Source organism: Chinchilla lanigera, unplaced genomic scaffold (genome assembly GCF_000276665.1).
Source record: "Chinchilla lanigera isolate Chin_1 unplaced genomic scaffold, ChiLan1.0 scaffold00141, whole genome shotgun sequence".
Taxonomy (NCBI): Eukaryota; Metazoa; Chordata; class Mammalia; order Rodentia; family Chinchillidae; genus Chinchilla; species Chinchilla lanigera.
Window position 1 is genome coordinate 2,429,288 of NW_004955542.1, and position 27,085 is coordinate 2,456,372.

A 27,085-nucleotide genomic window follows, 5' to 3' on the forward strand; every position below is an offset into this window, starting at 1 on the left:
GGGCCTGCCGTGCTGTGGGCTGGCGGGGAGGCGTCCTCCTTGTGAGGTTGCCACGTCCCCCCCTAGTCAGAAGCGACCATATTCAGGGAGGCTGTGTACTGTGACTGCCGAAGGTGGAGGGTCAGGGGGGCTCCCTGGGGGGTACTCACAGCTTCCTTTGTTTCTCCTTCAAAGGAAATTTGGAGTCACTACAATCCTCGCTGCCTTAAATGTCACCCAAATGTGCAACGCACCCCAGCAGTCCCAGGCAGTGTTCACTGCCTCTGAGACCATATGTTATTCCTTTTTTTTTTTTTTCCTGGTATTGGGGATCGAACTCACCACCTCGAGCTTGCCAGGCAGGTGCTGTGCCGCTGAGCTAAATCCCCAGCCCCTCCGTCTGTTATTCTTTATTGCCTTTCTTTGCCTTTGCTTTTGCTTTTGCTTTTGTTTTTCTTTTTTTCTTTTTAAACAGGGTCTCGCCATGTAGACCAGGCTGACCTCAAACTTGCAGTCATCCTCCTGCCTCAGCCTTCTGAGTGCTGGGATGACAGGTGTGCACCACCTGTCCCTCCAGTCTGCTTTTCTAGTTTGTCTTGGACCTGCACACACGTTAGGGCGGGGGATTGCCTGACGCTGGCTCACTAGGTAGCCTGGTCTGGGCGCACGTGGAGGTGCTCTGGCTTGACCAGGCCCCACGCGGGACCTCTCCCCTGGGGTGAGTCACCTGCTTTCCCAGAGTCTCCCCGCCTGGAAGAGCAGGCTGTCTGTCTATAGCAGGGACGGGGGTGCCTTCCTTCCAGCACAAGCCCAGATCTGTGCCCCCTCTATACCCTCACCTGGCCCCCACCTGGCCCAGGAGCCCCAGCCCTGATGGCCCCGGTCCGACCATGCTAGAAACAGGTGGGTGGGCTGGGGCACCCAGAGAGGGCACTGAGCTGCTGCCCCGGGCACCTGAGGACGGGCTGCCTGCCTGCTGCCCATCCCTTCTCTGTCACCCCTCGGACATCGCCTGGCAGGTGGTCACCATGGGGCTCCAGGAGACACCAGAGTGCCCCACTGCCGACCCCGCCCGGCTCCCAGGCCTTATGTCCAAGCCTCGTCCTCCTCCCAGTCCTGGGTAGACCTGGCTTCAGGTGCAACCACAGACCATGTGCAGGGGCAGGCCGGGCCCTGCCTGGCGGGTCCACCCTGGGATGCTGAGCCAAGGGGACCCCTGGAAGGAGCCCCCTCTCCTTAGGACACTGGGTCCACCCTGCCTGGACCCAGAAGCCGCTCAGGGCCGGGTCCCCACTGCAGTGTGCAGTGAGAGGCCAGGGCCTGGCAACTGAGGCTGCCGCCCTGGCCTGCAGCGGCAGGGTGGGCTTGGGTCTGGCGCCCGCCCGGGGCTGGGCGCATGGGCACAGGGGCACTCCCAGGACCCTGGACAATAACACGAGAGCAAGGCTGGCCTGGGATGGGAGATTTATTGAGCAAATGCAGGTCCAGGGTCAGCTGCAGGTGAGTGTCTCCGTGGGGGTTGTGGCAGGGCCCAGGGATGGTAAGTGGCCAGCAGTGGCCGGGAGCCAGGGTCAGTGCCCCTTCCCTGCCCAGCCCTGCTGGTGCCACCCCAAATTCATGTCTCCCCAGGGCACGGCCTGCGAAACCCAGGGCTGAGGGCTCCTTGCAGGAGACCCCTGGCGGTGGCCTGTCCCCTTGTCTACTTGACCCTGAGCTGTGTGACCGCGGGCAGGGGGGACATGGAGTCAGGAAACCCCCTCCTCACCCAGGCCCAGGGGCCTTTCACAGCCCCCACCCCAAAGCCTCGCGGCGGCCCATCCTTCCGGCTGCTACCAGGAGCTGGGGACGAGCTGCACCTCGACAGCCTTCAGGTCCTTCTGAGGCCTAGCTCTGTGGAGCCTGAGCCAGCAGGGGCCCCGAGGCAGGGCCCATCTCCTCCCCGTCCTTCTGCTGCTGGGGAAGGGATGGCCTGGTAACACCTGAGTGCCCACGTGACAGTGGCCCGGCGCTGTCCGCTGAGGTTGGCACCCCGGTCCTCGCTCTCAGGGCCCTGCTGCTTAGGGGGCAGGGGCCGCCTGGGGAGCCCCTCCTCGGGGCCAGGGTCCTTGGTGGGGCCTGGTGGGCACTAGCAGGGCAGTGGCTCCTGGTGTGGAGGCAGGGAGTCTGTGTGGGCCACCGCCCTGCGCCTGGACAGCGGGCAGTGTGGTCTCTATGCTGTGTCGCCGTGTCTGCTCTCTCCAGCTCTGCCCCATGGTGCTCTGGGGGGCAGTGGGAGGGAGAGGCAGGACCGGACAGACCCGTGCCCTCAAGCCCCCGGAAGGGAAGCAGGAAGCAGGCTGGCACCCTGGGTCCCGGTGCCCAGGCAGAGGGCGCTGGGCTGGGATGGGACACTAGGACCCTGTGACTGCAGCGACCGAGGGCTCCAGCTCAGTCCCGCTCAGGCGGGCACCATGCCGGGCCCTCCGCCCTCTGCAGAGCAGGGGCTGGGCAGGGAGGCGGCGGGAGGACCAGGCTGCCCGTCCAGCTGGCATCTGTGGCGGCGCTCACTCCCCGAGGTGGAACATCTCTGCCTCCTTCTCCTTCCAGAAGGCAAAGCTGCGGTCGATGTAGCCGCAGATGTCCTCGCTGTTGAAGCTGCCCCGCTGCGAGCCGGGACCTGGCCGCTGTGCCGCTGGCTCGGGCACACTGCTGGGCACACTTCCAGGGACGCTGCTGGGGACGGAGGGGCGCGGCAGGGGCCCGAGCGGGGTCACCCCTGACTTTCTGCCGGGCTCCATGTCCCAGGCCGGACCCTGGCTGGAGCCGAAGAAGCGGGCTTTAATGTCCTCGAAGCCATCGGTCCAGGCGCGGCGGCCGGTGGCCACCTCGTCCGTCACGGCCTTGTGGAAGGCCCGCACCGCCTCCCAGCCGTGGGCGCCCAGGTGCTCGAAGACCTCGAAGCACAGCAGGTGCCGCATCTTGCGCTCCTCCGGCGGCAGGTCGCACTCCAGCAGCTGGAAGTAGCCCAGCATGAAGAGGTCCAGGGAGAGGCTGCTGTAGGGCACGGGCGCCCCGTCCACGTGGGGCAGGAACTGCTCGGGGGACAGGGGCCCGCGGGGCCGCCGGCTCAGCCGCCGTAGCTGCCGGGCGGGCACATGCGCCAGAATGGCTTTCCAGCTGCCCAACAGGTGGGCAATGGCGCTGCGCTGCTGCCACAGGTGGCCGAGCCTCGGGCCCGGGCCGGGGGGCGGAGAGGGCGGGCGCAGGCTCTGTGGGGCCTGTGGCTCTGTGGGGCGCAGGCTCTCAAGGCCCTGTGGCCGGGTGCGCCGGGCCTCCAGGGTCCTGCAGGCAGCCGTCTTGAGCGCGGGTGTGTAGGCCGAGCGCTTCCAGTGGCCGAGAAAGAGTGTGACGATGCGCTCCTTGCGCAGGCTGGCCAGGTCCGGCCCGGGCAGTGCGCCCGCCTCTGAGGCGGCCTCTTCGCAGCTGATGCCCGAGTCGCTGGCCTCCTCCGTGTCTCCCGGCCCGGGCTCGCCTCCTGCTGGCCCGCCTCGGGGATGCGGTTCCGCTGGCCAGCAGCCTCCCATGCACTGCGCGGGCCGGGAGCCAGCCTCACAGAGGCCTGGGCTAGGGGCACAGGGCGGGCTGGCAGCGGGGACAGACTCAAAGTGGCCACGCAGCATCCGCACGGACACGCCCCAGCCCTGGATCTCGCGCTGGGCCTCGCTGCGGGCTGGGCCGGCGGGCGCCTCCCTGTGGGTGTCCGGTGGGCCCAGGGCAGCCGCGGGCTCCTCACCCTGGGCCAGGCCATTCACACCCTTCAGCAGCAGTGACAGGCTGCGCACCAGGCGGCCGATGTGGCCGCACCAGAAGGGCAGTGGGTGCCCACCTGGCTCAGTCGTCCCTGCCTCTGCAGGGTCCTTGGGCTGGGCTGCCAGTGCCGGGTCCCCCTGGTCCTCCAGCCCGGGCGCCCGGGGCAGGAAGTGGCTGTTGACGGTGATGCTGACGAGGGGCTCGGGAAGCAGCGCCTGCAGCTCGGCCGCCAGCCTGCCCAGCTGGCTCTCGTACTCCTGGCAGCGGCGCCGCAGCTGCAGGTCTGCGATCTGCTTCTCCAGGTATACCAGGTCATCCTCCGTCAGGAGCTCCCCGAAGGGGCCCAGGATGGCCTGGTGCGCCTGTGAGTACCGCCAGGGAGCCGGCTCTGCAGGGGCTGCACTCCCGCCACCACCATCCTGGGCACAGAAAGGGCCGGTCACCAGGGCTCAGCCCACACTGGGCATCGCGCCCAGGGTGGCTGGGTTTGAGCTCCCCGACCCTTACCCAGCCTCTGGACACACTGGCTGGCCCTTGCCTGGCCTTAGAAAGCACGGGCCACAGTGCCCCGGGAGGCTGAGGCAGGAGAATCACAAGTGCAAGCCTAGCCTGGGCAAATTAGTGACTTAGTGAGATTCTGTCTCAAAATAAAAAACGAAAAAAGGCTGGCGATGCAACTGAGTGTGCAGGCCCTAGTTCAGTCCCCAGTCAGAAAAGGGAAGAAAGAAAGAAGGAAAGAAAGAAAGAAAGAAAGAAAGAAAGAAAGAAAGAAAGAAAGACAGACAGACAAGCCAGGCAGTTGCTGGAGCTGGAGGTGGGCAGGGCACTGTCTCCTGGGAAGAGGCGAGGAGAGCCGCCCCGCCCCGCCCCACCCCCAAGTCCTCCTCTGGCCCCACTCGCTGTGTCCACGGTCAGAGCCCTCCCAGTCCTTAGCCCACTCTGGTGCCCTGTGTTTGCACTGGAAAATGAAGACCAGGCCCTCAGCCACTGCTCTGCCCCCACCACCTTCCTGCCCCGTCCCCATGCCTGTCCTGGGCAGTCTCCGCCCCAAGGTCTGGCATGGGGGCTGCTGGCTTTCTGCCCATCCGGGACTGCACACACCTGGCCTGGCCCCGCCCCTAGGTCTCCTCAAGCTCCGGCAAGAGGGGCTCTGCCACACCTGGCTCTGCCACACCTGGCTCTGCCCTAACCCAGCCTGGAGCCCGCAGCAGCCACCGGCGCTGGCCAGGACACGGGACTGGCGGGGTAGCGGGGCCTCTCCCCTGGTCACTGTAACTCGGCGCGAGCAGCTGGCCTCGAGGCAGGGACAGCACCGCCGAGACCGAGGACACAGCAGGCTGGCTACGGGCATCTAGGACTGCAGGACACAGCCTGGGGGCAGGGCAGTGCTGAGCTCCGGGCCTCCAAGGACAGAGGGAAGCTGGGCTCGGCAGGGCAGGCAATGGGCCAGGCTCCACCCCGCCCCACGCACCTGGATGTCCGCGGTGCCGTCCTCCTCGCCCAGCCGGGCCTGCAGCTGTCGCACCATCACCTGCCGCTTCCACTCGGGGATGGGCCGGCCCTGCTCGTCTCGCGTGGGCACCAACCCGTCCAGGTCCCCCGAGGGCAGCTGGTCCAGCCGCAGTGCAGCCAGGCTGTCGGGGGAGTCCCCCAGAGCCCTCTCTGCCCCCTGCGCAGGCGGGGACCCAGGCCTGAGCTCGGACCCCGGGGTGCTGGGTGTGTTCTGAGGCACTTCCCAGCCTACCCAGCACCCATTCCGGGCAAGGCCGGGTAGAGAGGGGCGGAAGAGGGCGGCCCCAGAGGAGGGGGCAGCCCTCTAACCCCACCCCGGGGCAGCTGCTGCTCTGCTGGATGGCTGCAAGGTGGTGGAGCCCCTCAGCGCAGAGGGCCGGGGAGGGGCCGGCTGCTGGGACCCCAGGTGACAGAGAAGCATCCCTCACTCTCTGCTGCTGTTGCCTAAAGTCACCCGGGCTCAGAAACAGGCTACCCAGAGCCCCCCAGCCCACAAGAGAGCCCAGTGGGGCTGGCCGGGGACTCACCAGGGGATTGGCTGGGTCACTGGCAGGGATGCTCGGGGGTGCGGGGCAGTCCATCGGTGCCCTCAGGACAGGCTGGCCGGGCCACGCCGGGCTGAGTGCAGAGGCTGCTGAGAGGGTGGGGGTCAGGGTCCAGGGGGCCTCAGCCTCGGGACAGCTGGGTGCCTGCAGGAGCTGGGCGGGGAGTGGGGCCCCTACCACGACAGCTGGCCCGCAACAAGCCCGCCAGGGCTGCCTGCACCTCACCCCTCACCCACAGGGGCGGCCAAGCCCCTCCTGAGCCTGGGGATCCCAAAGCGTCCCCTGCAGACACCCTGAGAGCCTCTGCCTGTAAGGGAGGACCTCGGGGCCCAGGTACATACACACGCACACATACACACGTGCACACATTCAGACAGAGACACATGCAGAGACACAAACACATGTACAGACACACACAGACTCGTACACACACACACTCACACACAGATACACATGGACCGGCACACATGGCCACACTGCATGGGGTGCCCTGGGGACCCAGGCGCCCCTCTGTGGTGCTGTTGCCATGTTCCTGCTTGCCCAGTTCACTTTGCTAAGTGCTGGGCACAGTCCTCTCTGGACGACCACTTACAATTGGAGGACCGTCCCCCAGCTCTGCGAGGCCCAGACAGATGGGGACCCCTCCCATGAGTCCTGCTTTTAGAAAGCAGCACAGACCCCGAGAGAAACGCGGAGTGCGGGCCGGGGACGCGGGGCTGCCCTGCGAGGTGGGACGCGCTGCGCCCGGCAGCCTGGCCTGGCCGCGTACTCACGCGTGGGGCTCCTGTGCCCGGGGCCCCCTCTCTCGCCGTCCTGCTGGGAGAGCTTCGCGGCCGACAGCGGCGGGGGCGGGGAGGGCGGAGGCGGGGGCGTCATCAGGATGGGCACCTGGGGGACAGCGCGGTCAGCTCAAGGGCACCCCACGGGCCCAGGGGCCTCTTGCACCTGCGCAGCTCCCAGGAGGTGTGAAGAGGCCGAGGGGCAGCTCCCGTCCCCGCTGCACTGGGGTTCAGGCCCTGCGGACACCTCGCACGCACTGTGACCCCACACCCAGCCCAGGGTGGCCCCAGCTCAGGGCCAGCTCACAGCAGATTAGAAATCCCCAACTTTGCTGCAGGAAGCCAGCCTCCCACTCCCCTGGGCTTGGGATGTGTTCGGCCACTGCCGCCGCGCAGCGCCTTACCGGGTCACAGGTGTGTGCAGGCCGTGCAGGACCCCCGGCCAGCAGGCCAGGGAAGAGGACGCAGCCTGGAAGCCCAGCCTCCCAGCCCCATGCACCTCACACCCCGGGAACCTGTGCAGGGAGCTGAGCTGCGCACGCCCAGCCAGGGTGGACCTCACAGGCACCGGGCTGCAGAGCGTGGGGAGTGTGGCCTGGGGGCCTCGGGGGCCCTCGAAGCTGCCGCCCCCACAGGAGGTGTCACATTAATATTTGAAGGCTGGGTGTCAGGTGGCCAGACAGGCTGGGCTGGGCCTGTGCGGGATCCCTTACTGCACATCCCAACCCTCCACAGTGAGAGCAGCGGCCGGGGCCTCAGGGGGTGGGGGCTGGAGTCCCTGAGCCCTAGGAGAGGCAAGGTCGACTACATAGGTCTCCCACCCGCAGACAGGGAGACCGAGGCTCAGGGGACACAGGGCTTTCCCAGGCCCACGGCAGAGCTGTGATCCGAGTTGTCCTGGGGGCGTGAGACTCCTGGTCCAGGGGCAGCGGCAATGGTGGGAAGCAGGCAGGGACGGGGCCGCTGGGTTCCACCACCAAGGCCAAGCCCTGACTGTCCCCACCCGGCCTCCAGGTGCACAGAGGCAGGGAGCTTCCTGCTCACTCTGAAGAGGGGGTTCCGGGGCCCACAGTGGACACAGCAGCTGACTGGGCTCAAATCACATCGCCTGAGGCTTGGGGTTGGGGATCCTGCTCCTGAGCCATCAGCGTCCCCTCTCTGTTGAATCTGCCCTGGAGATTCCTAATCACCCTGGAGGTCTCAGGGAAGGAGGCTGGTGCCAGCCCCAGCGAGGGACTGGGAACAGGGACGTGGGAGACCCTGGGCACCCCTCAGCTCCCTGAGGTTTGGTCCCTGCCTCTGAGAAGCACAGGGACATCACCTGTCACCCTCATCCCCGCCCTGCCTACAAACCAGGGCCCAAACCTCAGTGGGAGGAGTCACCGTGTCCCTCCCCTGCCCAGGGCCCAAGGCACCGGGGCCCACAGGACAGCAGGAGGGACGGACATCAGGGCTGAGGCCCTCAGGGCCCCGGCAGCTGGGCGTGCACTTCTCTGAGTCTCAGCAGCTGACAGCCACCCCCGGCCCTGGCTGCCATGGCCGCCCTGGGTTTTTGGTGAGATCTGAGTGCTGCTGAGCCTGCCATGCATTATGCATGGAGGGCGGCAGTGGTGAGCAGGGTTACAGCCTGTAATGCCACCCGGGCCGAGAAAATCATGACCCGCCGTGGTGCCGGGCACCAACTGCCACGGCTGAGATTCCATTACTGCTGGGCAGCTGGACCCTGCCCATCCCTGGGGCACAGGCCTGCTCTCCAGCCTCAGTTTCCCTTCTAGCCACGGAGGGGATGCTGTGGCCTCTGGACCTGGAGGAGGGGTGGCCGAGCAGGACAGGGCATCTCTGCCATCAGACGGCTCCTCCACCCTGTCTCACAGGCCACGAAGTTGAGGCTCAGAGAGCCCGCAGTGCCCGGTGCCCAGGAGGGCCAGCAGGCCTGGCAGGAGCAAGGCTAGGTGGGCCAGGGCTGACCCTGACTGCTGAGGAGCCAAGGAGCAGGTCGCCCATCCCCTCATTGTGCAGAGGTCCCGCCAGGTGCGGGTGGGGGCTAGACGTGGGTGGGGCCAGGTGCGTGAGGCTCAGGTGGGCAGCGGCCCCCAGGCTCTGCAGACGCCAACAGGGCAGGCCCCTCCCGTGGAGGGCTCAGCAAGACACCCAGCCCCGCCCCAAGCTGCCTCTCCTGGGCCCATGGGTGGGGCATTGAGGCTGCAGTGTCCCCGCGAGGGATCTCATCACCTCCTGGGGACCGACGTGGGGACAGATGGTGTAGGCCACCTCTGCATATTGCATTTCCATCAATATTGCATGGGGCCCAGCGTCCCGGGCCCGGCCCACAGCTGCTGCCGCCCTCCTGCTGAGCGGGGACATTGCCTGCCATGTGAGGCCGGAGCCCGGGATGACAACCACAGCCGGGCCCTGAGGGAGAAGACACAGGACGGGGCTGCAGTCTCAGCCTGGAGGGCGTGGGCCTGCAGAGCGGCAGGTGTGCCCAGCTGTGGGCCGGGGGCTGCGATGGGGAGGCAGGGGCACCTGGGTGGGCTCCGGGCACCACAGCCCCCACATGGGGTAGGGAGATGCTGCGACCAGAAGTGCCCCCAGGAAGCCCGAGACCTCCCCAGCCCTGCCCCAGGAGATGGGCGGGGGTCCGGGAGGGTCTGTATAGGCTGGGCTGGGCGCACAGCCAAGGCTTTGCTTGGACGGAGCACCCACGCCACGTGCTCTTCTGTGTGGCTGAGGCGGTGACGGGACCGGGCTGTCCTGTGGGGCAGGGCTCCAGGGCGGGGGCACCAGCAGTGGCCTTCCCAGCAGGGGTGCAGCAGGCAGTCGAGATGCACGAGCCAGGCAAGGCCGGCCTTGGGCAGCAGGGCCCTCTGCTGCCTGGCAGGAAGAGGGTCCTTCTCCAGGCAGTAAGTAGAACACTCAGGGGCTCAGTTTCCTCGACAGTCCCTGAAACTGTTCCCCAGACAAAACCAGGCCAGGCGGTCCCCAGGGTCCGCCAGGCTGCAGTGGGTCTGGCACTCGTTCGGGCAGCAACAACGAGAAGCCGTGTGAGGACTGTCTGGCCGGGGCCAAGGAGGGCTGTGCCTTGGTTGGTCCCGGATGCGTGGCGGGGCCGGTGTCCCTGGACGCCTCCCTGAAGCCTTGTGAGAAGGCGGGGAGCCCAGGCCCTCCCCGAAGGGCGGCCACCGCAGAAGATAGGCAGGGACAGCCTCCCCAGGGCACAGCCCTCGGCCAGGGTGTGGGGGAAGGGTCCTGGGGCAGAGCTGCCCCTGACGAACCGCTGACGCCCCCCCCCCAGAGCCGTTGGCTGGCTCACGGGCCTCTCCCTCAGCAAAGGCCGCGGGCCCCATCCTGTGCTGGTGACAGCCCCAACAGAACAGCTAGGCCCCTGTCCTCCCGGAGGGCAGGGCAGGGAACCCATGGTCCTGGGCTGCAGCAGGGTCCCCTCCAGGTCCCCCCAGCAGGGACAAGGGCCCAGTCTCACCCTGGGGACCCTCAGCTGCCGTGGCGCCGTTGGAGAAGCCTGCCACAGCAGCCCAAGGCTTGCTGCAGTGCCTGTCCCGGCCCATGCCCCTCCCACTGCCATGGCCAGCCCCGCACCCCAGGCCGGCTGTGCGCCCCAGCCCGGGCCTCCAGAACAGACAGGGCCCCAGGGGCTCACCGGCCGCGCCATCTCTCGCAGGTACCGGGCACAGTCCTGGTGCCCGTGGTACTCTGCCAGGTCCGCCGCTGTGTACCCGTCTTCGTCCCTCAGGGAGGGGTCCACGTGATGGGACAGCAGGGTCTGGCAGCACTGTGGGGAACGGGTGATCATGACCGGGCAGCTCACCAGGCACCAAGGGGCAGTAGCTGTGGGGCTCCGGAGACCAGGCCCAGGACCCGCACAGGGCACAGCCTTGGCGGGGGCTCTCCACGGCACAGCAGGGGCCAAGCCTTCGAGTCCAGTGAGGATGGTTTTCATTCTGCAGCTGCTCTCGGAGGTGGGTACCAGCCAGGAGGAAGGGGCGGGGTCAGGCCTGGCTCCAGGGGGCACTGGGCACAGCAGCCCCTGAGGAGGTGGGAGGAGGGGGAGGGGGAGGGGGAGGAAGAGGAGGACTTTGCCACAGAAGGACAGGCTCCGTGGCTGCCGGCATTTGTGAATGGAGTGTGCCTGCCCGGCCTCCCAAATGTGACATGCGTGGAAGTCATGACAGGGCAGTGCACAGGGATGCCAGGACCAAGGCAGGGCACACTCTCAGAGGGCACTCGGATTAGCACCTTGCACTGTGGGCTGCGGGTGCCACCCTCGGGAACAGGGCAGCTGGGCTGGCTAGGCCTTGGCTCCTGCCTCAGGGTGGCCCAGGAGATTGCACTGAGATGCTCTTGGGCTTCTGTGCCCCATGTGCCGGGCAGGGGATAGGAAGTCGCAGGAGGCCTCCAGTTGCACCTACAAACCATTTCCCAGTGATGTCTGGCATACGGGGCAATAAAGCACCACGCACGGGAACAGGGAGACCCAACCCACCCAGAACGACCCGCCACAGCCCAAGAACCAGCTCGGCCAGACCTCTGTGCCTGTCACGTGTACAGAAATAAAAGCCAAACGTGGAAATTCGGGCAGGGACTGCACAACGTGACCTGCAAAGTGACTGGGTAAGTCTGGGACACAAAAACCTGGACAAAACTGCGGCTGAATAATTATAAAGAGAAGATGACTGGAAGAAGCAACCCAGACATAACAGAGGAGATGGAAACAGAACCCAGCACACCCCGCCTCAGCGTACATCCCCAGTGAGGTGCTCTTGGGACATGGGGGTGGGATCTTCAGGAGGGGGGACCTAGCACGGGGCCCTGAACTTACGAGCTCAATCCACCCTTGAGGGCTGGTCGTAACTCAAGTTGGTTGTAAGTCAAGACTATTTTTCCCATAAGAAATAATGGAAATGCCCGTAATGTATTCTGAACCTCCCAAGGCACCCCATAACCAACCTTTCTATAATAGAAAGGGTTGTATAATGTGCATAATTTACCAGATACAACAATGATTTTCCTAGAGTACTCACCAAAAAGTTATCAACTGTGTCCAGTTTACCAGAAACAACAATTTCATGCTGTACGCACCATTCAAGGTGACATCTTGGCTCGCAGGAAGGCAGGACAAAGCGGAAGGCGGTTACTGTTTGGGCGGAGAGTCCCCTTCCATAGGAACATCAGGAACCCGGCTGTCTGGGGTCCCTTCTCTCCTGGGGAGAGTCTGCAGCCCGCTAGGAACGGCTTCCGGCTCACCAGGCCTCAGCCCCTCAGCAGTAAGAGCTGGTCTAAGGTTGTCTGTTTCTGTCTTTGCTTTAGTACTGTTCTGTAGTACGGCACGACATGGTCATTAAGCAAGCGAACGTAATGACTGGCTTTTTCTCTGTCTGGCTGGGTCTTCTCTACCAAGGTTTGTAGCTCTGTCTATTTTTTCAGGATTTCCTTTATTTCACAAGAAGAACTTCGCTGCACTGATTGTTGATACTCTCCCTCCTCTTCAAAGAGCTCCTCAGCTGCTGCTCTGTTGCTCAGGCAGAAGTTGCTGAAGTTCCTCTGTAGATGTTTCCTCTGAGCCCCTCCCCCAGCTCCTCCGCATCACCGCCGTCCACCCGCAAGCCCGGGCGGGTAGTGACGATGACTATTGCAGGCAGTGCAATGCAAGTAGTGCCTGCTGCAGTGACAATGACATCAACCACAGGGTCGGCGGAAGGTCCCGGCTCCTCTACACAGCCTCCCAAGCTCCTCTCCTGCATAATTTTAGGCCATGCTTTCTTCCAGGCAGATCTCAGTGTCCTTAGAGAGACCCTGGCCCAGGACTCCTCAGTGAACCCCACACAGGAAAGGACATTGTAATGTTCCTCCCAGAACTCTGTAAGAGTTGAATCTGTGTCTGAGACCATGTGGGAGCACTTCAGGAACAGCTCCTTGGTGTGCAGCTTCTTGAAGTTAGCTGTGACCTGCTGGTCCACAGGCTGCAGGAGAGGAGCTGTATCAGGCGGGAGGAACTCGACTGAGAGCCACGGGATTCTTCAGCCAGTTCTTCCTCCAAATCCCGTAGGTGAGCAGCAGCGCTATCCATGACGCGCAGAGCCTTGAGTGGTAAACCTTGCCCTCTAGATAGTTCTCAACAATAGAACAGAGAGCCTCTCTGATCCATCCAAGAAAAAGTACTCATTACCTGGCTTTTGTGTCAGATCTCCACATGACCCCAGCCTATGCTTCATGACTTTTTTTTTTGAACATTCTTGGGGCCTCAGAGTGATTCACCAAGAGAGGCTTCAGCCTGAGGTCACCACTCAGATTGGCACACAGCAGTAAGCTTCGCCTCTCCCTCATAGGCTTGTGGCCTGGCGTTTTCTTCTCTTCCTGGATAATGTACGTTCTCCTGCGCATTTTGTTCCATAAAAGGCCAGTTTCGTCACAGTGGAAAACTTGATGAGAGCAAAAGCCACTTCTCTGCGTCATCATTTCAAAGCGGTGTATGTAATTTTCAGCAGGCCTTTTATCAGGCACTGGCTGCTTCACCATGCCTAGTTATACTATGAACCCCTGTTCTCACTTTAAAATGGTGAAACCACCCCTTACTGGATGAAATTTTTCACCATTATCACTCACTGATGGATCCTTATGAGAGCTGCATTTATAGCCCTAGCTTTTAAACAAGTTACAGGCCCACATAGGCTAAAACCTGCCATCTGCCTTCCATTCATCCACACTAATAACAGTCTTTCTACCTCGACTAACACTGTGGAACATGACTTACTAGTTTGAGTAACACCTTTAGGAACACTAGCTTCCTTAGACAAATCTTTCCTCTGTAAGATTGTTGACATGGGGGATTTCGATGTGCTGTACATATTAGTGACAGCGGTCGCACGAACGCTATGCTTGGATTTCTCCACAATTTCCTGCTTCTTTTTGACTGTCATTGCTTTCTTTACCTTCCTCTCCTTCCGTAGCTTCTTTTCTAGCTTTTGGGGGCCATTCTGATAGAAGTAACTGCAGCAATTATACAAGGTACTGACTGAAATCACGTCCACAGACACATCTGGGCTCAGGCTGAAGCCTATGTCCACTTTTCTGGTACTGCAAGTCTGTTTACACCCCCCCCAAGCAGCTGGCAATTGGGTCATAACTCAAGACTTTGGTCGTAAGTTAAATCTAAAATTCGGTCGTGACCCAAGTTGTTCGCATGAGAAGCTAATTGCGATGGGAGGGTCCAGCGTGTAAGAAGGTGAAGTCACTGGGGGGGACACTGGGACCTCCTCTCCCCCTCTCCCACTGTTCTTCCTCCCAGCTATCATAAGGTAGACTGAGCTTTGCTGCCATGACGTTCCATGAGGCCAGAGCATAGGGACAACCACGGACTGAAACCTCGGAACCTGTGAACCAAAACTAAGCCTTCCTCCTTTTTTTTTTGTCTTCTTGAGACAGAGTTTCACTAAGCAGTTCAGGCTGGCCTTAAACTCACTTTGTAGCCCAGGCTGGCCTTGAATTTGAAATGATCCTCCTGCCTTAGCCTCTTGAGCGCTGGGATTACATGTGTGTGCCACCTTGCCCAGGCAAATCTTTCCTTTTTTCTTTTCTGTTTTTCTTCCAGTACTAGGAATCAAACTCATGACCTTGCACTTGCCAGGCAGGCACTTTGCCACTGAGCTAAATCCCCAGCCCCAAATCTTTCCTTCTTAACAGCTATGATCAGCCGGGCATGGTGGCGCATGCCTGTAATCCCAGCACTTGGGAGGCTGAGGCAGGAGGATCATTGCCAGTCTGAGACCAGCCTGGGCTACAAAGTGAGCTCAAGTCCAGCCTGAATTGCATAGCAAGATTGTCTCAAAAAAGACAAACAAATAAACAAACAGTTGTGATCATTTCACGTATTTTATCACAGTGACAGCTATCACAATGTAGTAAGGTCCAACTGTTACCACGCCACCGAGGGTTCTTGTGTTCAATTCAGAAGGAGATCAGGAATCAGCAAAGCACAGCTCCCGGGCTCTGAGCACCAGTGTCCTGGGCCCCTAGTGTCACAGCTCTCCACAGTTCCTAGCCACCCTGTACTGGCCGCTTTTCATTGCTGGGACACAACACCTGACACTCACAGCTTACAGCAGAAGTCTAACTTGGCTTACGGGGGAGCTCAGTGCCTAGGCGGCTGGTTCCAAGGCAGGGGCAACATGGCGGAAGGGATGGTGTACATGGGCACCAGGAAGCAGAGTGGGGCGAGCAGAGAGGAAGGGGCCAGTGACCACAGACCTGAAGGCCATCCCTCCACGGCCCCCAGGACTGTGCGTTAGTACTCCCTGAGTTGGTTCCCAAACCAGCCGAGTTGACAGTTGAGCTAACTGCCCACACCCCTGTCGGCACCTCAGCACCAGGCTTGACACCTTTAGCAGATTTCTGGGTTCCCTGCCAAACAATGTCCATCCATGCCAACAGTCTCTGGTGATCCTCACGGATTGCTGCCGGTCTCTGTTGCAGGTCTCTAGAACACTCCATGGCTCCCAGGCCCTGGTGTTGCCAACTCTTCTCACTGTGGCCTGCTCTGCCCACACTCCCTGAGATGAGAATCACCAGCGGATCTGCTGGGCCTGTACAGTGAGGCTTCTTGGGGCCCGGGGCTGCAGCACATAGGTGGTGCGGGGCGGGGGAGCCCTCGAGCAGAGTGCCGGGTGCTGCTTAGCTGCAGCAGCAGCGGCAGGCGGCGCGGCGCAGGGCAAGAACATTCTGAGGACTTCCCCGTGATGACGGGCCGGGCGGAGGCCGGGCGGAGTGCTGTGGGTCAGGTCTCAGTTTCAAGCCCGCTGTGGCTCAGGCAGGTACCTCGTGGAGCCCAACTGTGGGAGCAGGGGCTGCTCGATTCCGTCCTGCGGCTTGGCACTGAGGGCTGGTCCTCAGGGTCTCAGGGGAGCCGGCTGTGGGGATCACACATCCTTGGGGTTTAGGAACCTCGGGGAATGTGGACCATGGGCCAGACCCTCCCTGGCCTTTGTTTCTTGGGTGTTCCTCAAAGAGGCAGCAGCAGCCGGTGTTGGAGCAACATGGAGCAGCGGGCGCCTGTCATCGGAGGCGCGGCTCCCATCAGCGTGCCCACAGGTGGTGGCAGGAAGACACTGCGGCCCCGGCCACCTTGAGGAGGCGATGCGCGCACGTGCGTGCGTGCGTGCGTGTGTGTGTGTGTGTGTGTGTGCGCGTGTGTGTGAGAAAGAGAGAGAGAGACAGCTGCCTATAGGCCACGACCGCTTCTGGCCCTCAGAGGGAAAGGGAGGGTCAGGCCTTGCTTTCTTTTGCGTCTCACAGCCATTAAGCCCCAGAAAAAGAGAAGAAACAGCCCGGGGCGGACAGGATGTCTGACACAGCACGGCCGGTGACACTGAGCACAGATCCAAGAACTCCAGCAGCTCTGTCCTCCCACACCGGCTCCAGGTGCTGTTGAGAAAGGCCAAAGCCCGGGGGACACCTGGGGCCTCTGGGACCCCTGTGTTTATGCCTGGAGCTGGCATCTGAGCCAGACGCTGGGACCCGGAGCTCTCCGGTGAGCCCTGGCCGGGCACAGGCCCCGTGAGTGACGGGGACAGGCTCCTCGGCTCACGGCTGCACCAGCTCTGCCGCGGAGGCCGGGAGGGCCGGGGAGTGCGAGAGCCCAGGTCTCCAGGCCAGGAATCTGCAGCCTTGCTGGCCACACCGCGCTCTGGACAGAGGAGTCCCAGGTCCTCGTCCCAGCCCCCGCCTGACGTCCCATTTCCTGCTCTGACACAGACCCCGTGCGATAGTACTTCCCTGTACACAGACATTTTTAAATAATTAAAATTCTGGCTGGAGCACCGAATGGGGAGCCGCCGAGGAAGGCTGAGGCGGGCAGACATGGACCCCGGTGTCCTGCTCCCCCGTCACCCGCTCTAAGCTGCGGGCTGCATGCTCCGACACACTGCCTGTGCCCGGGTCCACAGCCAGGCAGAGAGGAAGCAGACGGTGGAGGAGACCCAAGACCCCGCTGTGACAGCGACGCCCTGTATCTCTCCGCCCACACCGACCTCATGGCGTGTGACACAGCCGCTCCAAATCGCCGGCGACCAGGGAATGCCGAGCTCAGTAACAACCTCCTCGGGGCTCCCTGTAGTTGGCACCCAGCTCCAGCATCAGCTTCAGACAACAGCCGGCCCTGGTGTCCACGGCGGCCGGGAACGCAGTAGCCAAAGGTGGAAGCGACAAAGTCTATCCGCAGAGGGCGGAGGAGCAGAGCACAGCCCGGCACGCGGGGAGCACGGCGCGGCCACAGAGAGGAGCAGGCTTGGACCCCGCGGCAACGCTGACCCGGGAAACACGCGGGGAGCCAGGCACAAAGGCCGTGGAGAGCAGAGTCCCACTCAGGGAACCCTCAGAGCTGCGTCCTTCAGACAGGAAGTTGAAGACGGCTCGCTGGGGTTTGTAGAAGGGGCGGGGTACCCCAACACATGGGCCGGGGTTTCCCTTCGTGGCCATGAGGCTCGGCACAGCGGAGAGGGACCAGGTGCGGGTACCCAATACCTGGGGACTCCCGCCCTGCAGCGCTAACTTCAGGGCTGGGAGTGCAGGGCCCTGGCCTCCGACGCCGCGCCTGGAACAGGAGTCGGGGGGTGGGGGAGGCGCTGAGGGGGAATGTCAAAGTCAGCGAAGCAGAAAACACATGGGGAGAATCAGCGGCTTTGCAGAGGGTCTTGGGCCGCTCCAGCCTAAGGCTTGAAGGACTAACGCTGCCCACCCCCAGCGGGGACGAGACCAGCAAGGCAGAAGAGGCCAATGCCAGGAACGAGAGCGGCTGGCGGCTGGTGCCCGGCAGGTGACGGAGGACAGGCAACACGGGAAATAGGTGGGGCGCAGACCTGGGTGACTCAGGCGGAACTGGGCCCCAGGGAACTTCAACAAAAGCCAGGAAAATACGACTTACTGACCCCACACGTGAGAAAGCCCTAGCGGCTTTACCGTTAAACACTGAACTTGTAATTAAAAACTTCTCTCAAAGAAAACGCCAGGTGTGATGCGCCTGCCTGTCATCCCTGCACTTGGGAGGCTGAGGCAGGAGGATCCCTGCAAGTTTGAGGCCAGCCTGGGGTACAAAGTGAGCTCAAGGCCAGCCTGAACCGCATAGCGAGACCCTGTCTCAACAAAAAGCAAAAGGAAAAGTCAAGTCTGTAGGGGTGGAATCTACCAAATGTTTAAAGAAAAAAATGAGTCTAACATGCGAAAAATGTCCAAAGACTAGGAAAAAAATGAGGCTCTCCCTAATTCTCTGCAGAACCTCGACACCAAAGCCCAACGAGGACGGAACAAGCGAGGGACGCAACAGGCCAGGGTTACCCCTGATCACAGGGGCCCAAACCCCAGGCAAACATCAGCAGACTGAACTCAGCTGGGTTAAGGATTATCTAGAGCACGCTGAATTTATCCTGAGAGTGGAAGTTGATTTTCACACTGCAGAGCAATCAGGATAGGCCCAGAAATTCTTCTGATGCATCCCCAAAGGAAGGAGGGCAGGGTCCGAGAGACCCCGGAGCCCGTGTCTAAGGTAGCAGTGTTCGCAAGAGCCCGGAGGGAAAGGCTCCCGACAGCCACGAGCAGGTGAGCATGTAAGTAGTCCATGCAGTAGAATACTACACAGCCTCGAAAAGAAAGGACATTATGCTCAGGGAAATGAGTCAGACACAAAGGGACAAACACTATGTGGTTCCACTTACAAGAGGAACCTAGAGTCATCAAATTTAGGGGGACAGAGGAATGGGGAGGTCCAGGGGCTGGGGGAGCAGGGACAGGGAGCCAGGCTTCAAGGGGGCGGGGTCTCAGCTTGGCCAGGTGTAGAAGCCCCTAAAACGACACACCAAGGAGCGGTCAGCGTGGCCACCAGCAAGAGCTTCTTGATTACAGTTTGGTTTTTTTTTCTTCCGGTACCAGGAATTGAACTCACGACCTTGCACTTGCCAGGCAGGCGCTGTGCCGCAGAGCTAAATCCCCAGCCCAAGAGCTTCTTGATTACAGCAGAACAACTGGGAGTGGTGAGGCTCCCCCATCCAGACACCGCAAAGCCCAGCACACTGAGAGGCCCCGCCCATCACTTTCACGTTTTGTTTCTTCAGTGGCGCAGCAGGGACCCTGTCACATCCACAGGAGCCTGAGGAGACCTGACCCTCGGCCCTGCGTCCTGCACGGAGCCGGGTGGCGAAGGACGCGGCGGCGGATCCCAGGGACCGGGGCAGGCTGCGCGGTGCGGCCTTACATGCTGTGCTGGGCGCTGTGGGGACTGGTGCTGTGTGCCCAGTTTCTCCGTAAATCGGACCCTTCGCCACGGCGCTAAAGCAAGCGCAAGCCTCATCCCGTGGCTGGGCACAGCGTGTGTGGGGCCGCTGCCAGGGCAGGCGGCTGAATGGACCGGTCTTTGATACCCCCAGGTCGGGTGGAGCAGGGGCCACGTACTAAGGACTCCCGATGCATCCAGCCCCAGGGTGCCAGTGCTGGGAGGCTGTGGTCTAAAGGAGGGGTGTCTGCTGGAGGAGCTGAGGTGGCAACAGTGGGAGCTGAGGGGGACCACACTCGGGGGTTCTCCGAATGCCATAATAATGAAGGACTTAGAAAACAAGCAAGCTGGGTGTGGTGGTGTTGGGAACTGTCGTCCCAGAGCTCAGGAGGCTGAGGCAGGGGGTTGCCGTGAGTTTGACCTACATAGCGAGAGCCAGTCTCAAACACAGAACAGGAGGCAGCTCTCCCCTTGGAGGCCGAGGCTGGCTCCTGCGGAGGAGCTGGAGGACTCCTGGCTGAGTGCCTCACCCGCCTGCGGCCTCTGGGGTCTGGAAGCGACCTGGCTGGGTCCCTGCCCCTGCTCTGGTGGGCAGGGCAAGCCCAGCTGCCATCCCAGTGGCCGGGCAGGGTGAGTGGAGTCATGGGGCAGGGCCAGGCTTCCCCTCCTCAGAGGCTGGGCAGCGTCCTGGCGGGGAGTGACCTCCAGACCCCAGCTCTACCTCGCCACTCCTGGGGCATTTCCCGGAGACCCCGGCTTACTTGATCCTGTGGCTCACTCTGCCCTCCTGGGAGCCCCAGACCCCACCGTGCCTCAGTTTACCCACCTGCATCAGGAAGTGAGCACCTCCCCTCCAGGTCCCGTGGGGTCCCCAGCCCCGCACACCGCGCACCTCCACGTGTCCGCTCTCAGCCGCGTCGTGCAGTGGGGTCCCGCCCCAGGAGTCCCTGGTCACCGGGGCCCCCATCAGCAGCAGCCGGTCCAGGATGGGTGTGTGGCCGCCACGGGCCGCGAAGTGCAGGGCTGTGGCTCCCTCGTTGTCCCGTGCCATCAAGCCGATGTCTGTGAAGGTGACCTGGGTGGGGGCAGGCTGGGTGTCACAAGGGCCAGGGCCTTGTCCCTCCAGCCTTTGCCCAGTGCCTGACTGTGCCAGTCACAGGGGCACAGCCCGGTAGGCATAGCCCCAGCCTACCAGAATAGCCCGCTGGGCACTGCTGGGGCTGGGAGGGGACCAGCACCAGGCACAGATGCGGGGGGGACACTGTCAGGCAGGTATCTGTGCCTGGGAGGGGGAGGACTTGGGCCGCATCTAGGCCAAGGCTAGGTGTGTGCAAAGGCCCTGGGGCAGGGCTGGGGAAAGAGCTGCCCTGTGAGGAGCAGAGGCAGAAGAGAGGAGGGTTCAAGAGCTGAGCAGGGGCAGCTCCCCCGCTTCCTGGCAGCCAGAGTAAACTTTTGTGGGCCACTCATTGTTTGGTTTGTTTTTTCAGATGGAGCATCGCTATATACTTCAGACTGGCCTCGAACTCATGATCCTCCTGCCTAAGCCTCCCCAGTCAGAGGGATCTCTGGAATACCAGGCAGATCCGGCCCAGTGTCCTCCATGGCTCCCCAGGGCTTTGGGGAAGAGCCGCGGTCCCCTCACCCCAGGGTCTCTGTCTTTCCCACTCCCAGGCCCCGGCCGGGTGATCTGCCCTTTCCGAGGGAGGCCCAGGCACTCTGCCAGCCCCCGCTGCCCTGCTCCTCACTGGCACCTCTTCCTCTTCCCCTGGCTTCAGACGGGCAGGGAGCAGTCTGAGCCCCACCTGCCCCGTGACGGGAGAGCCCCGCGCCTGCACTGCCCAGAGCCGACCGCCCATGGTCCTGCAGGCCCCACAGGGAGAGCCACAGCCCTGCGCACACCGGGCCCCCTGTCCGCCCCGGAATAGCGGGAATAGCCGGCGGGCCGCCCTCCTCGTGGCTCTGCCCCTTACCAGCCAGACGACCAGCGAGTAGTGGCCGCGCACGGCGGCTGCGTGCAGGGCGCTCATGCCGTCCAGGGCGCGCAGGTGCACGTCGGCGCCGCAGTCCTTCACCAGGAACTGGGCCAGGTGCAGGTGGCCCTCCTGGCAGGCCAGGTAGAGCGGGGAGGCGCCGCTGTGGGTCTGCCGGTTCACACCACTGCACGGAGGGCCAGGAAGGAGCTGTGGTCAGGGGCGCCGGGGGCGCCTGGACCTGTTTGCGTCCACTTCCCCATGCAGCTAGGTCTCCCACCGGCGGGGCCATGGCGGGCACCACGGCTGGCACCGATTTGTGCCCAGTAAGGACAGGCCAGCACAGTATCGCAGGACACCCTGCACTTCCCCGGTGAGCTCCTGGTGCCCGGTGAGCAGCTGCGGGGAGGCCGGACCCCCGTCCTGGGTGGCCCATGCTTTGGTGCTGCGGCCCTGGCCCCAGCCCCTTACAGCCCAAGCTCCCGGAGCCCTGCCCGCCGCTACGCAGCGGCTCAGGCACCGGTGACCGGGCCCTGTGCCCGCCCCACCGGCCGGCCAGGGCACGGGTGTCAGGCGTTGCAGACGCGCGCAGGCTGGTGGTCTGGGAGCGGTTCCGGGCTCTGCGCTGGTCCCGTGGGGACACACAGTGACCACCGCCGCCCCCAGGGCACTGCCTGCGCAGCCCCGCGCTCACACTGCACGGCTGCAGGCTGTCTGCTCTCAGACGCGCTCACAGGGCTGGGGGCTCTGCGGCCTTTCGGGGGGACGCTGGGGAGAGTGACGTGCTCCCCTGAGCGTTCCACCGGCCACAGCCATGCGGGGCCGTGACCACGAGTGCCCGGAGTCACCCCAGGGACCACCTAGGCCGCTTGGCTGTGGGGACTTGAGTCCCAGGCTCCAGCTGGCAGAAGGGGAAACTGAGGCCCAGGGCAGAATGATTTGCTTGCCGGGGCTGGGGTGGGCCCCCAAGTCCTCTCTGCTCCTCCTCAGGTGGACACGGGACCCGGCCTGCCCCCAGCACAAGCAGCCCCCTGCCCCAGAGCCGAGTTCCCTCAGGGGCCCAGCCCTCGCACCTCACTGTCCTCTGCGGGGCCCAGCTTGCTGGGCGCAGGAGCGCACTGGGACAGCCGGGCTGTGGAGCCCTGCAGCGCGTGCCCTGCTCCTGCGGCCACGGCCAGGCAGGCATACGGGGCATGGGACCCTCCGGCGGTGTGTGCACAGGTGTGTGCATGTGTGTGTGCACGTGTGAGGGCATGACGTCTCCCGCTTGTAACCGCAGGAACGGCTTTAAGGTGGCCAGGCCTGAACGCTGTGGCTACATCCAGAAACCTCTGCCAGGAGGTGGGGGGGGCACTGACAGGGTAACAGGGACACCATGCCCCCACGGGGCTGTCAGGCTTGTCCTGGGGCCAGGTGGGGTGGCCAGGGTACCCAGACAGGACATCCTCGTCCCAGCACAAGTGAGGCCAGAGGCAGGCAGCTCCAGGGGGAAGGCAGGGGACCGTGAACCCCTTGTTCCAGGGTCCGCTGCTATGACAACAGCAATGTTTTTTGTTTTTTTTTTTTTTTTGGTTTTTCTCCGGTACCGAGAACCGAACTCACGACCTTGTGCTTGCCAGGCAGGCGCTTTTGCCACTGAGCTAAATCCCCAGCCCCAACAACAGCAATCTTAACGCAGGGCAAGGGCCAGAGTGCAGTGTTTCCTTGGCCAGAGGCCCTCCCCTTTTTTTCCCGTAGCAGGAATCGAACTCAGGACCTAGCACTTGCCAGGCCGGCGCTGTACCGCTGAGCTATAACCCCAGCCCGCAGGGCCTCGCTTCTTACCGTCCACCAACACTGGCACAGGCTAGGAGGCCTAGCACAGGGGTCAGGGCCCTGCAGGGGCGGATCCAGACCCAACCAGGGCCCCCTAAGCCCACAGCGAAACAACCTGTGCTCCTGCAGCTGGCCGGTGCCCACCCTTCCCCACTGCCTTCTGCTGGCCCGTGTCCTGGTGCCCACACTGCCCCCCGCACCGTCCACACTGCCACGTGTGGCCAGCCCCTCTCTACCGGGGGCCTTAGCCTCTCACCTGCCGTGGGCGGCAGCCAGGAGCTTCAGGCAGGTGAGGTCCCCACTGACCGCCGCGTGGTGCAGCGGCAGGGCGCCCTCCAGCGTCTCCAGTGTGGCCGCGTGGCCCTCCCGCAGCAGCCACTCCACCAGCGCTGGGTGTCCGAAGCGGGCGGCCAGGTGCAGCGGGGATACGCCCGAGGTGTCCCGGTCCTACCGAGGCCCAGTCAGGCCATGAGTGGCACAGAGCCCGGCCCACGCTATGGGCAGCACCACACGGCCAGAGCCAGCGATGCCTGCCTGGGATCCTCACCCCGCAGGAGCCTTGCTGCTGGGCAGGAAGTGGAGGCCGGGACGCACACAGGCCGGAGCTGGGGCTGCACCTGGGATCCTGCCCCGTCCCGGCCACTGCCAGGCTGACAGAGCACGGTTAGAAAGGCTCCGCGCGGCCAGAGGTAACGACACCCACCCGGGACCCGCCTCTGAGCCTTTTCTGCCCTCCCTCTCCAGACACAGGTCCCGAGGTCAGAGCCATGTGCCTGTGGGCCTCCTGATCCCACCGCCCTGACCACTGGGCGTGTCCAGCCCGCTCTGTCCCTCCAGGTGAGCCAGTGCATGGGTACGCAGGGCCAGAGCAGGCACAGCTTGGGGCATGCCTGGGCAGGTCGTCCCTGAGCCTCCGCCTTCTCACTGCCCCGAGTGCCCCCAGATCCTGAGCCATACCCTGCTGTCTCTTTCTGGATCCTTTTCTGGACTCTGGGAAGACGCCCAGCAATCGGGCCTGGTCAGGGACCCCCACCACTGGCCAAGAGCAGAGAGCCCGGGGCGCCCAGGGTCCCACCTTCGGGGCCCGTCCCCGGCCCGCCCGCCAGGCCCTGCTCACCTGCAGCCCGCAGCCTCCGTTGAGGATCAGCCAGCACAGCGTGGCCAGGTGGCCGGTGGCGGCAGCGTCGTGTGCCGGGGTGGCCCCGTTCTGGGCCCGCTGGTTGCCGGGCAGCTTGGCCTGCTGCACCAGGAACCGGACGCAGTCCAGGTGGCCGGCGCGGGCAGCGTGGTGCACCAGACCAGCCCCCAGGTTGTCGGTGATGCCCGGGCCCAGTGTGCCGGCCTCCAGCAGCCGCTCCAAGGTGGCCACATCCCCACCCTTGGCGGCCGCCAGCGCCTGCTGCTCCTCCATCCCCCGGCTCTCGGCGGCGGTGGCAGCTCGTGCCCAGGCCCAGCTGGGCTTCCTGTTTCAGGCGTGGACGTGGCTGCGGCTCCGGTTACCCGATAAGCAGCACCAGGGGCAGATGGGAGGCGGCACGGGTGGGGGTGGGGGGCAGGCCCGGGGGACTCACGGCCCCAGCCAGCCACTCCTGCAGCGACCCGGGGCCAGATGCAGACGCAGGCGCCGGCTCACTGCTCCCCCGCCTTCCAGACCCTGCCCTGGGACTCCATTCTCCCAGGCAGCACGGCAGGTGCCATCGCCTGGGGAGAGGTCCGCCCCCCAGCTCAGCGGCTGGGTCCTGGTCCTCGGCTGCCCTACCCCAGGAGGCTCCCGAGGCCGCGGCCCACCCTCCAGCCCCAGAAGAAAGGCACGGGGCAGCCTGCCCAGATGGACTGCGAAGGGACAGACTTCCCGCCAGAGAGCACAGGCACGCACCCAGCGCAGAAACACTTTATTAGGCCACTCGGCCGCTTGCGGGGTGCCACTGCACCAGCAGGCCTCGAAAGCACACTGACAACGCCGACCTTGGAACCCCGCCCCACATGACGACCAGCCTTCGATGTGATGCCACGTTTCATGAAAATAAACCTCTGAATAAAGATGAACACTGAGATGGGGCCAGCTCCCACCTCAGGAGTGAACAGAGGCGTCTGGGGAGGACAAGGCCCCTCAGGAGGGCGGTCACAGTCCAGCCAGGGAGGCAGGAGGGGCAGCGGCCACCGCCTGGGGGTCCGTGTGCGCTGAGGTCACAGGTGGGTTGATGGGGACCAAGTCTGGAGAGGGCTCAAGCGGGCCTCGGGGGACCCCGCTGGGAAGGTGTGCGATGAGGCCAAGTCAAGTTTCCTATGTTCTTCAGTCCTGGGTACTGGTGCTAGGCAGGTGCTCTGCGCCTCGGCTCCACCCAGCCCTCGTTACAGCAGGGTCTCTCCAAGTTCCCCAGGCCGGCCTCAAACTCGCCAGCTCTGCCTCCGCCTCACAGTAGCTGGGACCACAGCAGGCCACTGCCTTGCCCTTTCCTATTCTAGTGATCGAGGCTGAGGACGGGTTCTCAATCCATGGGTTTTATCTTTGGGGCAAAACACCACCTTCCGGAAGGGGGCACTTGGACAGGCCCACCATCCGCGTGGGGAGGGGACGTGGCTCTCGAATTGGTGGTGAGGACGTCCTATGTGGTACTGGGGCCTGCGGTGGGTGGTCAGGCAGACGGTGACACAGGAGGGAGGAAGGGCGCAGACCCGGAGGGACGCGGCAGCCCCTGGGGCGCGGCGGGGCGTCTGGGGCAGGGCTCCCGAGGGTGCCGGGAGGGTGCAGTAGCGCTAGGCCTGGCCCTCCAGCCGGGCCACCGCCTGCTTCAGGTCCTGCACGGCGAGGTCCACATCGGCCCTGGTGGTACTGCGGCCCACGCTGAGCCGGAGCGCGTTCCTGGCCATGTCGAAGGGGACGCCACAGCTGAGCAGCACCGGGGACGGCCTGCGGGTGGACAGAGACAGGTCGGGTGTCGGCCGGCGCTGGAAGGCTCATTGCCCCTATGCTTGGCTGAGCCCAGCCCAGGGCTGTGTGGGCCCAGAGCCCCTTGCCCTCCCTCGGCACTCCTGCCTCAGCCTCCCGGACCTGTGGGAGCTCGCCCGCAGTTAGGGTCCTGAACGCCCCTGCCTCCTGCCCAGGCTGCCCCACTGAGGCTGCCGGTGAGAGTGGAGTCCTGGTGACAGAGGGTGCCAGTGCCTCACCTCCCTGCACGGGCCCAGCCCGGCTCTGCACAGCCCGGGCTGCTGAGGCCCCCAAGGGAAGGGTCTGGGCTGGAGCTCACAGGCTGGGGTGGCAGGGACTCACAGGCCACCCTGTTGGGACAGCGCCCCAAGTGACGTGCAGGAGGGGGCGCCCGCACCCCGACCCCAGGATGGTCACTTCCACCAAGGGAATGCAAATCTGGGGCTCTCCTGCCACTCACTCCCGCAGCCACAGCCAGGCCTCTGCCGACCCAGGACCCCTCCGGCTTCCGTGAGCCCCGCCCCAGGCATTCCTGCGGGGGGAGCACAGGAGCCACCAGAAGGGGTGCCCCACTTCCTGCCCCGAGAGGGAGAGACCTGTCCACTCCCACCCCCACCCCCGCTCCTCCCGTGCTGGGCCGCGCCGGCCTCATCCCCGTGGCTCGCTCTGCAGGCCTGGTGCCTCTGGCACGACCCCGCCGGCCTGTCTCCTCACCTGAGCATCAGCTCCTCACAGGCCCTCCCTCCCAGGGTGGCCTGAGCGGTGAGCGACTTCACCTCAGGCCGTGTCAGGCCGTGTGGCCTGGGGCACAGTCCTATGCAGGCAGCCGCAGGCCTGCACCCAGCCCTACTCCCACCACTGGGGCCCAGAACCGCTACCCAAGTGTACTCACCGGTCCCCCTGGTCCGAGTGGCACGAGGCCCCCACACTGGCCAGCAGCATTCGGCACTGTGCCAGCACCAGGTAGCCTGCGAAGACAGTGCCGCCCTGAGAGCCACGCCGGCCCTGGGAAACCCCGCCCCGCCAGGGCCCAGGACAGCGGGCACTCAGCAGAGCCCAGGGAAGGCTCCTCTCTGCGCCGCGGCCACGCAGCCAGCACGGTGCCTCGCCAACCTGGCCCCGACGCAGCACTTCAGAAGGCCACCTCTGAGACCCCGGGGCCAGAGGCCGGGCAGGACCCCTTCCTCCCGCTGCGGCTCGGGCAGGCTGTGAGGAAAGCAGCCACCTGCTGTGCGAAGTGTGCAACACCCACCACCCCCAGACCAGGCAGGGGACACAGGGTGCCCTCCACGTGGGGCCAGTGAGAGGGCTGGGGCCTCCGCCTGCTTTCCGAGGACATGCAGCCCCGTTCCTGGTCCTAGGTCGCACCTCACTCCAGTGGCTTCCTGAGCTCCGGCAGGGTGCCGAAACCTCCCCGGGACCAAGACACACAGTGTCCTCCCCTGGGCCACGGCCACCCATCCACGGGACCCAGGGCACACAGAGTGTCCTCC

At 64.0% G+C, this 27,085-nt stretch overlaps 2 protein-coding genes and 1 long non-coding RNA gene across 4 annotated transcripts in view; 1 reads left to right on the forward strand and 2 right to left on the reverse strand.

Annotated features, from left to right (window-relative positions):
- Positions 1–1,322: 1,322 nt before the first annotated feature.
- Espnl (espin-like) lies at positions 1,323–24,451 on the reverse strand. Its single transcript, XM_005411198.2, has 9 exons — positions 23,781–24,451; positions 22,920–23,110; positions 20,849–21,035; positions 19,771–19,953; positions 10,263–10,394; positions 6,599–6,713; positions 5,808–5,911; positions 5,240–5,437; positions 1,323–4,187 (listed from the first exon to the last, which is right to left on the reverse strand). Exons 1-9 carry the CDS (start codon positions 24,072–24,074, stop codon positions 2,523–2,525), a joined length of 3,069 nt encoding a protein of 1,022 aa, XP_005411255.1. The 5' UTR covers positions 24,075–24,451; the 3' UTR covers positions 1,323–2,522.
- Positions 10,563–13,057, forward strand: LOC106147316. The gene is made up of 2 exons (XR_001232157.1): positions 10,563–11,886; positions 12,047–13,057. It is a non-coding gene; the product is annotated as an uncharacterized LOC106147316 (long non-coding RNA).
- Positions 24,452–24,538: 87 nt separating the features above from the next.
- The window catches only part of Scly (selenocysteine lyase), a 19,126-nt gene continuing 16,579 nt past the window's right edge, over positions 24,539–27,085 (reverse strand). For both annotated transcript variants that reach the window (XM_005411197.2, XM_013508017.1), the window contains 2 exons: positions 26,485–26,560; positions 24,539–25,574 (listed from right to left, as the gene is read on the reverse strand). In XM_005411197.2, the coding sequence (XP_005411254.1) occupies positions 25,421–25,574; positions 26,485–26,560 (230 nt within the window). In that variant the 3' untranslated portion in view covers positions 24,539–25,420. The remainder of the gene's footprint in view (positions 25,575–26,484; positions 26,561–27,085) is intronic.